The sequence below is a fragment of the Anabas testudineus genome, chromosome 8 (assembly GCF_900324465.2).
Source record: "Anabas testudineus chromosome 8, fAnaTes1.2, whole genome shotgun sequence".
Classification (NCBI taxonomy): domain Eukaryota; kingdom Metazoa; phylum Chordata; class Actinopteri; order Anabantiformes; family Anabantidae; genus Anabas; species Anabas testudineus.
The window spans coordinates 2402334-2421176 of NC_046617.1; the positions used below are offsets into that span (position 1 = coordinate 2402334).

At 39.4% G+C, this 18843-nt stretch overlaps 1 protein-coding gene across 2 annotated transcripts in view; it reads right to left on the bottom strand.

Moving 5' to 3' along the window:
* Positions 1-204: 204 nt before the first annotated feature.
* The window catches only part of LOC113160664 (potassium voltage-gated channel subfamily C member 1-like), a 51200-nt gene continuing 32561 nt past the window's right edge, over positions 205-18843 (bottom strand). The window contains exons 5-6 of one of the 2 annotated variants that reach the window (XM_026358041.1): positions 14783-14803; positions 205-356 (exon numbers count right to left, since the gene is read on the bottom strand). In XM_026358041.1, the coding sequence (XP_026213826.1) occupies positions 205-356; positions 14783-14803 (173 nt within the window). The remainder of the gene's footprint in view (positions 357-14782; positions 14804-18843) is intronic. The other variant, XM_026358033.1, reaches the window with a different exon arrangement.

Here is an 18843-nt window from a genome sequence, read left to right on the forward strand (position 1 = left end):
GTGGTTTTGGAATAGGGTCATGTAGATTCTACAGGAGCTGCAATTCATTGTTTCTATCAAGAATGTGAGTAATGGTAATGAAAGAGCAGCTGGGGTGAAACGAAATGTGCATGAAGTGCTTGTTCCATGCTTTTGTCTCTTCCACATGTGTCTGGAAAAAACAAAATGTTCTAGTTGCTGTTTTCTTTTTGCTGTTGACTTATGCTACAAGATGGAAGGGATGGGGGAGTGGCACCGCCTGAGGCCAGGTGGCTCGAAGGGCTCGAAGGTGGAGTTGGTGATAGGGGTGAAGCGCAGCGGGGCGCCCGCCATCCCAGAGATGTTATTGAGACTGCGCGACTTCTCATAACCTGTGGCTACATACAGATTTCACACACAGGTCAGACATTACAGCAGGGTTATGAAGGGTCATTCAAAGCAGTTATGAATAAAGGTTTTCATGGCATGGTAAAAAGTTGTAATGGAATGGAAATGAAAAATGTTCATGACAGGAAATAGTCATGATATATTTAGAACATATGTTATGTCGTGATAGCATTGCATATCAGAAATAGCAAATATAAACAATTTGTTACAGTTACAAGCATTTGTAAATGAAACAAAGTCAAAAATAATTCAAAACAAGAACCAGCCCAAAACAAGTAAAATATTTTAGACCAAAGGAGGAAGTTGGACAGACAGATGGGCGGAGAGACAAACAGATGGACAGACAGACAGAGACAGGACAAAACAGGAATATGGGTTACGAAAATCAGCTATCGGAAGCTAAAATATCCTCAGACACCAAGAGCTGGAGCTCTGCAGCACCAACATGAACTTAGGAGGCAAGGAAAGAAGAGCTAGTCCAGTGGATGAACACTAAGTCCTCAGAAGTGAAGACATCCCATAACATTTTACATCCACTGCACTAACTGCTCTGGGATTCCCAAAAGTACATCAGAAGTGTTACATTTTATTCAGGAACAAAGCCAAACTCTGTGGTTTAATGGTTTTTGGGAAACTCGGAGCAACTTAGGTGGGTAAATCATCTGGAGCTGAGCACAGTTAGAAACACAAACAACCCTTCTCAATACTCTGATCTGAAATAACTTGACTTTACTACAGACACTTAGATCTCAGATCCCAGGTGTTTTAGCCAGTTTACTGGTAGGTACTACAGGTTTCTGTTAACAGGAAACAGACAGACAAGCAGACTGACGGAAGAAAAAGAACCCTCTCCAAAGTCATTGTCAAGTGTAATCTAAGTTAAGTTCTGAGGCTGATGACGTATTAAAGGTTTTAATGGTGTTGTGATGAGACTTGAGTGACAGAGTCAGGTGACCTTTCAACATTTTGGTTAGAATTTGCTGAAGATTTTAACGAAGAACTTTACTGATGTCACTTATAACTAAGTAAAGTAACTGTCTAAGTAAACTGATAGCTGATAATTTTTTTTTTCTCAACATCTGAAGAAAAACACTTATGTGCCACTGAATGCACGATCATTTTTTGTACAACTTCCCTCTTGATTGTCTTTTAATTTTTTGTTTACCACGTCCCCGCTCTCCCCATAATGTGATTTATTCATATCAATATATTAGGATTTGCCAGCATCACCACTACTACTGTATTTTGGCCTCTGTTTTGTGCCCTCTGGTTGTGAGATGGAAGACTTGTGCTTTATAATCCATGATTCTTTGATCCTCTAAGGACAGGAAGTGACTGTAGATACTTTATACACACTAATGTATCCCCCCCACCAATGATTTTATTGCTGCCACACATGTCAGTGTAAAATGCAACTCGAGACATCAGTCTGCTGGTCAAGAAATGGGTGCTGGATTTCCTAAAATACAAACCCTATGTTGTTTAGATTTTCTTGGTGGAATAATATCCATCTTGGAGCCTTTCATCATAACAATAACTAATAGTCATGTCTACTGTGCTAAGTGGTCCAGGAAACCCAGCACATCATAAAGGATCCAAGCATAGAATGGAGTGAATTGGTGTCTTAAAAGTAGGAATGCTTAACATTGGATTTCACATGAACAACAGTTCAACTGGTTGTGTAGATGAACTACTCTGCAGTCCTACTTTGAGACACTAACAACAGGAAGACAGCAACAACGTTAACAGTGTTGGTCAATATCTACATACATCATGCAAACATTACCAACATCACACAGTAATCACACTGTGTTCAGACGTTAGGCTTCTTTTACATTATAATGAGAACACTGCTTCATCACGGGGCGGGACGTGACGTCATCCAGCAATCTATACTAGCACACATTTCCAGTAGATTATCTTACATGAATGGGGTAATTGACCATTTCCTAAACCTTACCACAAATATAGCAACATTAGCAGTAACAGAAACAGTAACTATGTCCAACAAGCCTGTTGAACTTGGGAATATAAAAAAAAGATGTTGCTTGTTAGACATGAGAAGCCTTCCATAAGGTTTGAAGTCGAATTTCCGATGACAGGGGGGGAAAAATCAGAGGTAACCTTGAAAAGCAGTTTGATATATATGCCTGGGTTGTGCCATGGAAGGATTGCATAAGGTGGAGGATACGTGACTCCTGGGCATGAAGCTGTGTCTCACCTTGTAGCATCCAAACCACCAGAAGTCCAAGAGAGGGCAGGAGATGTCAGGGCATAGTAGAAAGTTGTTCTTGTTTGTCTTTAGCATGGAGAAATGATTGACAAATGACCATTTCTAAGGCAGCATACTACCAAAAATATGCTATTAGTCTTCCTGGCAACTGTCATATTTGTCATCACTTGTGATAAAGTACCATAGTAGTAAGTCCTAAAAGTCTATAAATTGTTTGAATGGTTATTTTGTGATATAAGGTCAGTGAATAATATCAGTCCAAGAGATTTTCATGCTTTAGTATACAACATAAAATTTGTCAGTAATTTTTCCCACTAATATGTTTGACAGCCTTGAGATGTCTTAAAAAAGTGGCTGCTAACAGGTGGTTAAAAGAGACTGCAGAGGTGGACATCCCCATTACATAGATTTGTTTTGAACGACAGATGACTAACATTAACACAGCCATCAACATTAGATCAGGTCACAGTAAGAGGCAAAACCTTTGCAGAAGACATAAGCTTGCTAAATCAAATTATATGCAGCTGTAGGCAGCTGAACGGAGTTTTCAAATGAAAAGTGACAGAATAGGAATCACCTATATATATATATATATATGCCAACAGAGTTACAGAGTACAGTACTAAAAAATATTCAGGGTTCAGTGTTAGATTTGAATTGTGAAAAAAAGTCATTCTGTCTGTCACGAATAAGCTCTTTTTATGCACAGTCATAAATTAGTTTTTTATACAACTTCAGATTTTTTGTTTACTTTACAAGTATGTCACTATTGTTGAAATTTAAGACAATATTGGAGTAAATGGATACTATCTTTGGCATTGAGTTACACTATAGTATCTACTGGGACTACACTCTACCTCTATTATGATGGATCTCTCTGTTTGTTGATAACCATTGTGGTCTTATTGATTTGGTTCAGTTTTACAGCTGCGTGTTGTGAATGTTGCTGTTATCACCCATGTTTAGCAACTCATGTAAACAACCACAAATTAATACCTACGCAGTGTAATACAATATAATACTGTACTTACAAGGTGGACACTGACTTAGCAAACTGTCGTCTGAGCAGGTTAGCATTGAACTTCAGCTAAGGTTAGTTAAATTTAATTTATCACAGCTACCAATAGGGCTGGTTATAGACTAATGCACTTAGCTTTGTATGCAGTACATACAGCCAGTCACGCATCGGGCTAACACTGACAGATAATATATCATCCACAAGAGCTGAATATGCAAACAACAAATACTGCAAATGTATAGATCAGCTGGGAACGTCACATACCATGTACGACTCGTCATGGCTTGTCGGCTTGTACTCGCCTCATCTCTGTACTCTACGGGTGTGAAGGGTGTATGACAGTGAAAGCCCTTCAGAAATGATTGTGAAGTGATTTATATGTTATTGTATCACTTGGAAAGTAGTAATTCCAGCTCTAGTGTGTGTATTGTCATTGTCAAAGTTTCACTCTCGCTCATGTATCAGATGTTAGACATCTGTATAGTCTGATCACAGTATTTAGAAATACAGCACATCCTCCCATCATGCTGATAGATCAGTGGTTTATTAAAAGCTCTTCCTCTTCAATAAAAAATAAAAATACATGGTTCCTGAGTCATGACATCCCAGCCAGTGAAGGTGTAGTCAAGATGTAGTACAGAACTGTAGGAGGTATAGCCACAGCAATCTGACACATGCATGAAAGAACACTTTATTAATTTAAATTTGCTAATTCACTCAAATAAAAACACAGCTGGTTTTGGTGCACCTGCTTTCTTTCAAGTGTCCGGCTCTGTGATTGTCTGTATGAATTGCACACTTGCAGGCCAAAATCTATGACTGTGTAAATATATGAATAAGCTAATGTTTGGTTGGGGTCATGCTTCACAGTACAGTACAAGTAATGCTGAACAAGGTTGCAAGGCAAGGTTGAAATGTACTATTACTGCCAAAAATAGGACAATTCTGATTAGGTTATTGTTATTGTTTCTAAATTTGTATGGATAAAGACCCTTTGGGGATAAAAAAAAGAAGTTCTGTTAGGTTTTTCTGAGGCTCCAGCACAGGGAAGTTCTAAATGCCCTCTGAAAAATGGAAACAGCTGAACTACAGCTGCTAACAGATGTGGTGAGATTACTTTGCCAACTACCAAAAGCAGCCCGAGGATGCCTCCGGGTCTTCTGTCACGTTCATCCTTCCCTAATGTGTTGTGGTGGTCCCTTGAGGAAATTCTTCATCACTTTTCTTTTGCCTACTCAATGTGCATTTACAGAACTAAGAATTGAGATAAAATGTGTGTTATTCTAAACAGGTGGTAATCCTAAACGGCTCACAGACAGATGTCAGACTAGGAGGCATGTTTTCAGAAAGTCAGAAAGTCTACAGATGGTGACAATCTGATAATGATAATTGATATTCCTCTCACACTAGGATTTATTGTCAATATTTGCTTTTATGTATGAGCACACGTTACATGTCTGTCTGCTGGGTGGACTGCAGAGACGCTTCAGGGTGCTGTGTGTGACACAGGAGTGATGGTGCACTGTTCACTTTGCAGAACCGATGCCTGAAAACATCTCAGAAGTTAAAGTGACCTGTAGGAAGAGTGGGTGAATCAAGAACAGACGCTTAGCTGGACACAAAGTGTGACATATGCCATAATTAATTTGTTCAAATTCAAGTTCACAAAATGAAGAATGAATTTAAAGAATAATGTCAATGTCTGTTTGCTGCACAAAGACGGCACAAGTTACAATAATATACTGTAGTATGAAATGCTTGCTGGTAAATGTATGACCAGTAAGAATCGCTCCATGAGATACTGCTCAAACCTCAGGAGGCGTTCTAGGTACTAGATACAATGATGACACATCTGGGTCGTGATGTTCTAAAGACCTGGCTATTCAATAAACTGTAGACTGTATGTTTTTGCAGTAAGTAATGGATTAGAGATTGTTTCCTGAGAATGGCAGATGGTACAACAGTTGTGTATTTGTGTGTGTAGCACACATTCTGCTCTGTTTAAATAGCTGCGTTTGCAACGTCAAGTCCTGTAACCACAGGAATAAATCAGCAGCACTGCAGCTTTTAGCTGATTGGGACACACACACACACACACACACACACACACACATAGTGCAGCAGCAGCAGTCGTCTTTTGACTTGGATCAGTGAGGTTCAGTGTCTAGCATACAGCAGCAGTTCATAGTGAACAGAGCATCAGAGAACTAATGAGTACGATTGCGATTATGAGCACAGTTTTGCGACACAACCAGAAAACAGAGCACGTTATCGATCAGTTTTTACATGTCTCGGCGCTTTAAAGATTTAAATGCAGTGGCTGCTTCTGGTGTGGCTCTCACTGTACACAAAGTCGAGCTGAAAGGTGCTTAGCATCCATAATGAGAGGCTCTGCAGTTTGTTCTGCAGCAGACGCAGCATGAGGCAGCTTTACTCCGCCTGTGATCTGCCACTATATGTGCTGCGTGTCGTGCTCAATGCCTTTGAAGCTATTTCATCTTACATTATCCTGCAGCTGCAGTTGATGAAATGTTTTCATTGACTGAACAGTTCTCATCATCTACTGTGCCAGGCAGCGATGCAGCACCGAGAAACGTGTTAGGGTAATGTAATTACTTTGTCCAGTGCTGTCAGGGATTACAGTTTGAAATGCAGTTATCAGCAGTGCAGTTACTAATCCTACTTATTCCCCAGTTTTAGGAGTGCTATCAGCCAGTGGCACTAGCGTGCAAAATTGGTGTAATGTGTTTACCAAGCACGAAATTACACATTACAGAGTACGCCACACATATGAGACCTCATCAAGATTATTAACCCGTTGTAATGCATATTTTGGGCAGTTAATTTAAACCAATTGTGGGATAAAATGATATTGATGGAGCTCTCTAAACCATTGTTTTGTTTTTTATAATTCATGAAATGGGTAGTTGTTACTAAGTTATTACTAAATATTTGTTTTGGATTTTTTTCATGTCTTCTCATTCAGAATATTATTTTTGGAAAGTAGGGAGAATGTTTATACAGTGCTGGATACATTTAAAACAGAAATGATGACTTGAAAAGTTAACTAAGATAGTCATGCATAAAAGTTTACACACAATGTGTTTGTTCGCAGTTTCAACAGGAGCTGGGTTTGAGGATTAATAAACATCCTGTCTGTTTGTATTCAGAGAGAACATCAGGATACTTTATCTCAGTGTTTCATCTCTTCCAACTCATGCCCTCCTATTTTAATTAGTCCAGCTGTCTTCGCAGCCTTGACATCGTCTCCCGCGCTGTGCGCATGTAAATGGAACCTTATATATATCTTTTATGTGTATTCTGAACAGGTGACCTACGCTTTGTACTGTGCTTCAACATGCAGCACCAAAGCAGCTGCTGTTGCTCTGCTGACGTGCTGCTCCTGGGAGGACACTCTTTGCATAGACACAGCGTTCATTGTTTTGTTGTGTCCCTTTAAGTGGCTCGCTAGCACCTAATAAGCCAGCATGCAGGAATTTTGTGGCTTTTGTGCAGGGCAATGTCGGCTTAAACACCTGTTCCACGGAGGCCTAGGCTACGAGCTCCATTGAATTAATAGATTAAAAGAAGCTTGATAAACAGCATGTTACTAATAATTGCAGTTATTCTTCTTAAGGCAGTTCTGTGTTTGAAAAAGTGTCTCACTGATTCTTCTGAAAGCCAAAGCGAGAAGCTTAGCAGTCGCTTAGCAGTCGCTTAGCAGTTAGCGGTGTCTCGGCAGTGACTCGTTTGTACATACCTCCACTCAGTCAGACTTTAGTAACACAACGCAGTGGGAGAGACTGAGGAGGATAGCCTGAGGATGGGATGGATAGACCAGTGTTAGAACGTGATGGGGAGATATGAGGGAGGAAGGAAGGGAAAGGGATAGGAGGGCGGTACAAGGATGATGGGGAAAGGAGGCCAGGGGGAGAGAAGAGGGAGAAGCAGAGCGGACAGTGACTGGGATGGGATGAGGTAACTGTATATTTACACTGCTACCTGGGAAATGACTGTTATATTTCAATGTTTCTACAGTACAGTTTCTACAAGTAATGTAATATGCAATTTTAAAAAATAATGCTAAATGTTAATGCGATCAATTTCAATCAACTTTTTTAATTAAGGTGGGAATGTTACATAAACTTCAATTTTCACTTCCATCTACTTCCTGACTAACTATCCCTTTCTATATCTATAAGATGGATTAGTTTTGCAGGATAAATCCAAGTTCCATGAATATGAGTTGTAGTCACATTCTTTGACTAAATATTCACCATCACGTGGTCAAATATTTAAATTTGTCCAGTTCTCCTGTGAAATTGTGTGTTAATACATATTAACAGACACAATCTTACCTAAGGTTTAAATATATGAGAAAGGGTCCAAAGTCTGGTACAGCAGCAGACTAATCCACATCTGATGCTCTAGTGATTATTTGTGGCAGGTGGATGGTGTGGATTGACTTATGTCAAGATAAACTGCAGTGGGGGATCATGGTAGTGTAGGAACATGTGATTCAGTGTAACACTGAAGCTTATGGATACCTAGGTGTTGGTTTTGGCCTTCTCAACAGATTTGTTCAGAGTAGTGGGGTATCACCAGATAATCCTGTACTTATTCACACTATTAGGAGATTTGTGGACAGAAGCTTATTATTAAAGTAGCTACCATCTTCTCAATTTGACAACTCCACGTGGTAGAGCAGTGAAGTACAGAATCATCATACATGCCAATATGCTGTGATTTCTACAATTTTCACTATGATTAATAATTTGGTCTATGATCTGTACTTGATGCAGTAATGGGGTATCTACAGGAAAAGGGAGAATATAGAGAAACCTATGAAAAAAGAAAGCAATGTAAGGGTTGCGGTGGAACGAGGGAGGCAGAAAGGCCAAGGAAGGGAAAAGGAGGGCATGAGGGAAAAAGGGGAAGGGAGAGGTCTGGGAGTGAGGGAGAGTACACAGTAGGGAACAACCAGAGCTAATATTATCCCAACAACAATCTGCATGCAAAGAACATATCAACATGTGTTTCTGTTTACTGCAAAATACGCATTCATTTTAGCTTTGATTACTTCTCTCTCTCTCTCTCTCACTTACACACACACACACACACACACACACACACACTGATCAGTTTAATTGTATCAAATGAAACCACATGTGGATTTGCGACTGTCAGGATAATACATGTATTTGGATCAAATACAGACATAACAATGCAAAATGACATTACCAACTCGGTAGGTTACACATACTGGACATACATACATACATACATAAATGTAACGTGTATGTATGTTACATCTGACATAGCAAGAGTAGAGAGCGTCGGAAAGAATAGAAAAATACAGGGTCAATGCCATGTCATGAATAGAGAGACAAAAAGATATGAATATGAAAACACAGGTGAATTCACAAACCAGACTATGGTTCTGCGGAGAGAGATAGAGAGATGAACATAAAGAACATTAAGTATGAAGCAAGTTGCTGAACATGGACAGAGCAGACCATGATTACACAAACCTAATAATGACGGTCCTGTGTAAGGAAATGGTATATGTTATTTCACTTAATGATAAACATGGATATGACATTAATGGGATGTGAGAACAAGCACAGAAAATCAAAGAGAAGAAATTAGAATGTAATATAAATTTTATATATACAGGGTGCATCACCCTGTAACAAAAGAAATACTTTCATTTCAGGAGTTTGTGTCTTTTAGCCTGACATGATTTTCTGGGGTTAACGGTAATTTTAAAAAATAATTATTTGTGTTGAATGTACAACTGCATCAACGTTGAATGCACTTTAACTTTTAGTCATCCTTCAGACTTTTACCTTTAAACAAAACCACAATCTTTCCCAAACCCTGGTTTCGTTGCTTAAACATAACTACACACAGGCCTCTGGAGTCGAGTCTGAGTCTGCGGCACTCGAAATGTAGAAACAATGTGACACAATGCATCCAGTGATGTTGTTCTTGCAGTAGCACCTTAATGTAGTTGTGTAGGAGCTTAAGGTTAGAGGGCGGGGTTGAAATTAAATGATCAGATGATCATATTCAAGATTAAAAAACCTTTATTAATCCCAGAGGGAAACTGTTTTGCCTTGTTACAGGTGCTCCTAATTCAGACACAAAGAAAAAGAACCACAACCAGAAAATATCTACACCCACACAAATGCAGATATTTCTAAGAGGTCACTCTTTCTGTGTCACAACTATTGTTTTTAATCATTTTTCAATGAAAAGTTCATTTTGACTGCCAGAGCATGCTAAGCTGATGCTAAGAGTTGCAATGTTTTGCTTGTGGTTTGCTCTTTTCCGTGTGTGTGTGTGCAATTAATGTGCTGTTTGAGTGGTAAATGTGCTTTGTCACTTTCTTGTGCTTTTTTTTATTCTGTTATATTGATGTAATATTTGTGTTGTCTTAAGTTGCAGAGTGCTGAGTTCACTGTGCAAGACAGACTTGCGTGTTTCCTGATTTACTGTGTCACTTACAAGTCTCATACTAATCATCATCATCATCATATAAAATGATAATGCAGGACTGATGACAAATTTCAACACATTTTAAGTCTTTTAGGTAATTGTTACAGAGCTTTGCAGATACACTGTCTGTCCAAAAAAAGGTCACCACCTGAATTTAACTTTGCAAATAGATAAGAGACTTCCATTGGATAATTACTGAACGGATGATTCTGTGTCAGATGGCAATAAGTTATTTAACCCAGACTGATGCAGTTTGCAACATCTAAGGAGACATGAAACTACTAAAACTGGGTTAAGAACTGTCGAAAAGAAGGAGGTTATGTGGTCTGATGAGTCCAGATTCATCCTGTTCCAGAGTGATGGGAGCATCAGGGTGAAGTGGTGCACCCATCGTGTCTAGTGCCTACTGTACAAGTCTGTGGGGGCAGTGCTATGATCTGGGGTTGCTGCAGTTGGTCAGGTCTACGTTCAGCAACGTTACGTGGTCAGTTGACTGCCTGTATATACTGAATAACCACGTTATTCTACCAATGAATTCTTTTTCCTCTGATGGCACAAAAATGTATTCCAAGATGACACTGCCAGGATTCATCGGGTTGAAATTGTGAAATAGTGGTTCAGGAGCATAACACATCATTTTCACAGATTGGAGTCCATGACATTTCAGAATATTATTGAAACAATGCCACAGGAATGCTAAAGGTAATCAAAGATGAACGCTGTCCAACAAAATATAACAGTAGGGGGCCCTTTTTTTTTGGACAGACAGTGTATTCAGCAACATTAAACTCAACATTATACCTAAAACAATAATCCACATAACTGTTAATTTTACACTGTCCTTGATCTACACGATTCTCTTTCTGACACAACTGCAGCTCCACAGTTGTACTGTAGTGCTCAGGAAATTAAATAATGTGAGAGCAATCCAACAGGCCTCTGGGGATGCTGACCACCAATAACACAACTCTAAAGACAATCGATCCAGAGGCGGAGAAAAGTACAGTAAAAGAAATACAGACAGACATCAACAGAGTGGAATCTGGTAAAGAGAGGGTAATTTAGATGAAGTTCAGTGGCGGTACAAATCAAGGTAGGGAGTGTTAGGGACAGAGGAAGAGTACTTCATTTTGTTACAACAGAGCTGGCTCATAGGCCTACATCAATGAGGTCCTTAGTAAAATCCAAGTCACTTCCTGCCAATGGTATCTGTCTTTCATTAGGGAGAATCAATACTATTCCTACTGAGAACAAGGAGGGGGAGGACAGGGAGAAAAAGACGAAAAAAGAGAATTATGGGGGAAAAAAACAAGGGGAGACAGAACGGCAGTCACAGACAGCATGAAATACAAAGCGTGGGAGTGATTAATGCAACGTTTCATTCCCTTATTCAACCTCCACCCACTCTCTGATTAAGTTTCCCAATGAAAGAGGAGACAGACGTATACAGTATCATAATGCAGAGTGTGTCTGCTGCCTTTGGAACTCGCGCAGTCGAGAGGAGGGTGTAATGAGCAATCTTGGCCTTTGGAGGCACTAGCAGCACTGCACCAAGGTTCAGTCTACAGCTACCTCTCTGCAGTTCATTTTATTTGGTTTTGAGGGAGAGCAGTCACCTCTTTACATTTTAACAGGCAGGGCACTCTCTCTGATCACTGATCGCGTTTGAGATGGCCAGAAAGCCAAAGAAAGTCAAAGCAAGACAGTGTTGTGCTGGGATTACTTCTTAGTAATTTTCCTTAGCAGGAAAATCACATGATTAATGGCTTCAAGTTAAAAACAAAAGAGGTTATACCTCTTCTGAAAAGGCACACTCAAACACCAACAGTACTGCTACACAAGAACATTAACGATAATTCTATTAACAACCAGATAAAGTTCAGTTTAAAATTCTCACTTTCCAAGGTTTGGGAAAGATTGGGACTAAACCTTCGCACCAGATTTTGATCCTCATCAGTGACGTTTTAATCTGTGGATTTTGAAGTTTTCTATACAGTAACACAACTGATTAGTAAGCCGTATTTGTTTGTTGGTATGTTTTAACTGTCACATCAGATTGCATTTTTTATTTTTCTGATATCCATCCCAGTGTTCTTGCATCATATTAGTGGCTTCCATGAGTCTTAAACCTTACCTAATAAGACATTTACATTTGAGAAGATGCTAATCTTCTGAAATCTCTGTCAGGCAAACAGTCCTTAATTACTGAAAAAATGAACTTTTGTGACTACATCATTAATAATGTCACTATGATACTCAAAAACTTTGTAGGCACATGGTTGTAAGTGGTGGGACGGTCGGACTTTATCAACAGACATGCAGTCACCTACCTACTGACATTAGACTGGCCATCTGTCAGTTTTCAGACCAGTGACACATTATCCAATCACTTTCAGCCATTGACTGGCATCTGTACATCAGTGAGCATTTGTTGTCCTAGTTTTTACCATGTATCTTTCGAGCCTAGATGAAGGCAATGAGAGTCAACTTAACAACCAGTCTCTGGCCTTTACAGTTCTTTGATGTCAGCTTGGTGTGTAACAGAAGGAAGAAAATCTACAGTATATGTCAACTTAACAGAGCAGATTTAGTTGCTTAAACATAACCAAACTATTATCAGAACTGTGCCAGATAGTGGCCATTTTAAAGCTACTTTAGTAGTAACTTATGGAAATAAAGCTAGAAATAGGATGAGACTCCATATTGGCCCAATCTGTTGTACACAGCCCTCCCACTCTTTGCTCCATGAAATTATAATATATAAGAACCTGCAAAACACCGCACTCAGCAGACATAATTTACCTTCTTTGTTTGGTCAGTAGGGTAAATATCATTTAATAATCTTAACCTATCTTATTACCTACTAGGTTTAAAGACTTGTTTTGCAATGACCAGTTGAAATGATCCGTTTCCTGTTTATGTATAGTTTCTATGAGTAATCATATCTTTCTCCTTATTTCTCTAAAGTTTGGCATGCCAGTCAATAATGCAATCAAACATCAAGCCTTGACCCAAAAAGTTCCAGAATTCCCCTGTCCACTGTTTCCGTAGCAACAGTGGGGAGATAAGGAGAAAGAGAGACAACAGGAAGAAAAAGCGAGAGCGAGGGAGACAGAAAAAGGATGGTGGGGAAATGATCAAGGAGTGGGTAAGTAAGACAGAATCATTAGTAACTTACTAACCCAAAAAATAGCAATAGATAGATAGATAGATAGATAGATAGATAGATAGATAGATAGATAGATAGATAGATAGAGGGCCTCCAAAATGCTCTAGTCTTTCGTTCTTCCTGCCCATCGCACAGTTCTGATACCGCTGCATTACAGTGACAGCAGTGACATCGAGCTCTGTAATTAATCCTATCCAAGTACAGCGTGATCTGTAATAATGTCAGCAAGGGCGAGAGGCAGGGAGGAAGGAAAGAGGAGTGTCGTCAACGAATTGGAAGAGAGCCCTGGTGGCACTTTTAAAGCGAAAGCCTAGCGACCAGTTTGAAATGCGTGTTTCACGAGGTGTGCTTGATTTATCTTGCCAAGAATCTTGACCAGCTGAAAAATGTGAGACAATAACTAAAGAAAAGATAAATAAAGCACAGATTTCCCACAGAAGTTGTTTCTTTCGCCAGTGGATTTGAAGCTTCGAGAGCGCAGAGACAAAGCTCACAGGCAATCACAGCACAGCAAACTGTGCCACCACTACTCTAGTCACCACAGTCCTTCGAAGTTGTTTTAATACTTACCTAGATGTGTGTGTTTCTTTTTTAAGATAAGTTTTGTCTGTCATTCTTTTTCCCCACCTTGCTTGTCTATCTGTAGATTCATTGTGTCTTTGTACTAGTAAACCTTCGAAGCACTACAGCAGTCAGTGTTTCAGTCCAGCCGCACAGAGTGTCCGACATGGCTCAGCTACCAAAGATATTGTTTCCAATTAGAAGTGCTTTGGGAACTTTTTGGACATTTTTTGTTGTTGCTTTCGTAAATCAAACACAACATTTCCCCCCTGAATGATCGAATCCACCCAAACCCATAATGCAAAAGGTTGGAGCCAAGTCTGTTAAAAAAAAACTGTGCTCTCTGCAGACCACACTGTAAAAACTGATCTGAGCTCAGTTCCAGAGGAGAAGACAGAGGAAACAACCAATCAATCAGCAACCAGCTCTCACTGGTCAGGTAGGGCAACCGGCCAACCAGTTTGCAGCAGTCACTTTCACTCTGGCACCCGTCTCTAAATCCTGATTTATTAATTTGATAATATGCTGTTTTTCACTATTTTGTCATACGTTTTCTAAAAAACAATATTTCAGTGCAAAATACTTTTTGGTTTTGATTCTCTGTTAATATTGGATCAATAGAACAATGAGTCCTAGACCAGGTACCATCTTCCCACAAACAGCATGGGAATCATAGTAAGTCATTTAGTCCCCACCCCAATCACCTGCCCACCCGCCCCCACCCCTCCTATCTGCAAGTACCAGAGTGAGAAGAGACCGGGTGAGAGGAGGAAAAGGAGGAGGAAGAGGAGGAGCAGGAGGAAGGGAAGACAGCTACACATAAAATACAGACATACACAGAAAAGGACAGACGTACAGACAAAAAGAAAGAAAAAAATGGAGAAACAGACAGACAGATGGATAGTGTAACACAGACCAACAAGAGCCAACATACAAACGCATGACCTGACACAACCTGGGGAAGGAGACAGTAACACAACAACAAAAGAACAACAGCAACAGCACGCATCAGACATGGACCCGTGCAGTCAGCTTTAACCTCTAGACCCACTCATATCCCATGACCTGTTCTTCTTGGTGACTACATTACACTGTAGGTGTAAAAGGTGAAGGCACACACACAAAAAGAGTACATAGAAGCATGCATTTAGTCACACAGTCATGCTTGCAGACGAACACATAGTGTCAGTTAAGTGTTGTTAAGGTGTTGCAGTCTTAAACTGCAGGAATAAGGCTGTTCTCCTTTACAGTAGATAATCATGAGTGTGACTGTGTCATTACAGTATATGTGTCACAATGCCTGAGCATGAGATGGGACAATTTCAGCACAGAAAACCACAAAAATTAATACTTTGTAGAGAGATCACCCACAAATGCGGATCCCATCAAAGTTTAACCACAGCCACACGAGTGCGTTATAAAGTAGGAACTTTATCATGTGGTATAACTAAAGAAAAGTGTGATATCAAAAATCACTCTCTGATGCAAAACTGAGACACGAATTATTATGGTGCAAAGACATATATTGTAAGTGGCTTTATGCTACATGATGAGAATTATAAGAAATGAAGATATAGACTACACACAGTAGTAATATGGTCATCATAACCAGTGCATCATGTAAATTATTGTAATAATATATCAGCTCAATAGAGAATTAATGAGACTGTTAATATAATAGTACTGTCAACTGAAATGACCACTTCATGAATCAGATAAAACAAACAAGGTAATGCTCAGATCAAGAATGGACAAAACAAACACACACACACACACACCTACACACACATACCATGCATATGTCCCCCCACCCACCCCCAAACCCAACTTACAAACAACTGATATTCATCGTATGATGCTAAAGCCTTAAAGTAACAAGCAACCTGCATGCAACAGTATACATTTAACCTGTGCGTGTGTGTGTAAGTTGTGAAGATAGTGCAATCAATCTGTGGGAGTGTATGTGTGTGTGTGTGTGCGCGCGTATGTGTGGCTAGACTACATTGTGTGTTTCCTGATGCCATTTCTGGGACAGGGGGCTCTTGATTGTATTTTCTTTCTTCCTATTTTCTTTTCTTTCCATTGTATGTGCATGTCTTGCTCATAATAATATTCCATACTTGAATATGCTCCACTTCACTGTCCTTAAACTAATGTGATATTTTGTGCACTCTGTTAACTCCCACTAGATTACAATTTTGCCGCTTTTCAGATGAATGCATGTTAGCGTTGAATGCATGTGAATTGATTAAACACATGATCTCTAATCACATCTAGTCTTAATTCGTCTAATGCTCCAGTATAAGAGTAGTGTAAGTAAAAGATACTCCAAAAAACAGCAAGGACATGTTGGCAGCTAACAAATAACAGGTGTGCCAGCCACATTAGACTCTTACTGTCTTTTTGAAGTCACATGTAGATCCTAGTGGATCCTGTTTTTTTATAGTGCAAGACAGTATAGTGCAGTTTAATGATTTCTACTTTAATCTAATCTAATTTTCTTTTGTAATATAACCTCAGTTTAGTTACCAATTACTAGATTAATAGATGACTAACTAATAAGTCATCTATTTTTTTTTGTCTAATCTAATCTAATCTAATCTAATCTAATCTAATCTAATCTAATCTAATCTAATCCTCGACCAGTTTAGTCTTGTTTAGTTGATCATCTATTCATTTTGAAGTAAAGTATAGTTTAATTTAATCTAATCTACATTTTGACCCAGGAGGAAGTGGAATAAACACTGAGGTGCTGCTGTAGCACAGGGCCCTCCAGCTTGAACCACTGTGTGTGTGTGTGTGTGTGTGTGTGTGTGTGTGTGTGTGTGTGTGTGTGTGTGTGTGTGTGTGTGTGTTTGAATTAGTGCAAAAAGCATGCAGGGAACATGTAAAGTAGTAAAGGGTGTTGAAGTTGAAAAGTTGGGAGTTATATTTGAAAATAAATTAAATTGTCTTAGCATCAGCAACAAAGAGATCATAGCATAAAACAGGCAGAAAAAGAGAATGGAGCCATACACATACACATAGGGGGCAACAAAGCAGGCAGGGAAATGAGGATGAAATACAAACATTAAAGCAGGAATGAGAAAGATTAGTGTGAGGAGGAAAGAGAGAAAGAAAGAATGAACACGAATCATGAATTTCATCATTAAAAAGTGAGAAAAAAAAACTGTGAAATGGAGTGACAGAGGGAGGAAGAGACAGCAGAACAATGAAGAAGCCTGGTGTGATGACTGAGAACAGGACGACACTCGTCAGATCTGTCTGTTCTGCCAGATCAGATTAATAAAAGGTCTAATTTACACAATTATACAAATGTACAGGGAGAACACAAAGAGTTTCATTTCAAAACAGGGGGTTCACTAAGAGATTTAAATAGTTCTATTTTCTAAAATGTTCTGGAGAACACTTGATGTTAGGGTTAAAGGATGAGGCTGGAGAGATTTTTCTGTTCTTCTTATTGTCAACATATCAGATCCCATTAAAAGACCAGATTTAACGTAACTAGATGCGTAATAACATATCGTATTTGATAAAAACTAGACTGATAAGTTTTGGGGCCTGTACCTGACATCAGTGGATGATCCAGCTAACTTTAAGCTTAGCTCGGGTTTTCCACTATCACAAAGCTGGGGCTAGGGGTTTCCTGCACCTGCTCTCTGTAATGTTGCTGAACGCTTCACAATATGGATGACCTACATTCTTGTACTGTCCCTGAACGCAGCGCACCAGACTTTCAGTTGGTGTTTACCTAGCAACACCTCATGCTACATTTTCTTTATGGACGCAGTGTAACTTTCTTAACCTAAAGCCTGCACGCAAAGGCAGGTGAAGAAACATCACTGCTTCTGTTTTCTGGAACCCCAACAAAAGACGAATATTGCATATGCCATGCATAGTTAAAAATGTATTTAGACAAAAATATAATAATCATCAAATTAGTAACAAAGTGTGGACATGGAACCAGAATACCTTGTCAGGTACATATAGATAAATATAAATAAGCCATTTGAACAAATAACTGATGCTAGACTTCTTTTGGATTCTGTCTTTTCATGGGAATTGTTGACGGCAACAAAATAAAATATTCCCAATGTTATCGTATCCTATTAGATCCCTGTATCAAAAAGATCACAGGAAACATTATATTCCAAATAATGCTTTGAAATGAAGCAGTTTTACTGCATTAACAAAAAGAACTGTATCAGCTGTGATGAACACACAATACAGAATAGACCACCACTGCATTATCCTGCATGTTGTGCTGCTGAGTAACTATTAGTCCACCTTGGTGAAGAATCTGAACACGGCATTAAGTTCACCGCGATTCACGAAAAAAACTGGGATGGTTATATTTGTTTTCCACCAGGGCCAATCCAGTCACTTCAACCATCGGTGCAGATGGTTGTGCTGCAGCAGCCTCTGCAGTACTGTAGCTCTGCAGCACAGATGCAGGATAGCTACAGATGTAGTAAGAGGTGTGAATGGGCAAAATCGTTGGATTGCACATCAGTGGCATTTCGTGATTATTGATATGGCATTTTTGCCACAGGAGAGAGCTGTTCATGTTGGTCGGTGTGAAAGGAGCGAGCACAGAGCTTGTCACTCAAAATGATGGAGGGGCATGAGGGAGAGTGTGAATGTGTTTGTGTGTGTTGATGAATTTTGTTGTAGTGTAATAAATCAGTGCTTTGTTGAGTGCTTTTATTTTGAACTACGTTTATGAACAACATACTGTATCTTCATGTTGTCTGCATGGTGTGTGTGAGTGTGTGTGTGATTGTGCTTTTTGCGTCTGTTTTTCTGCAAGCTGGCCGTTTGTGTACGTGACACGTCCTATAGGTGCAGTGTGTGCAGGGTGTGTGTGCTTGGAACATATGTGACTGACTTCACACTACACACACTTTCAATTCATATCAATCAAAATAATGCATTGAGCGACAACCCACTGCTGTCACTCATGAACCACTCCTCGTGCTGCCCCCTCAATCCTCC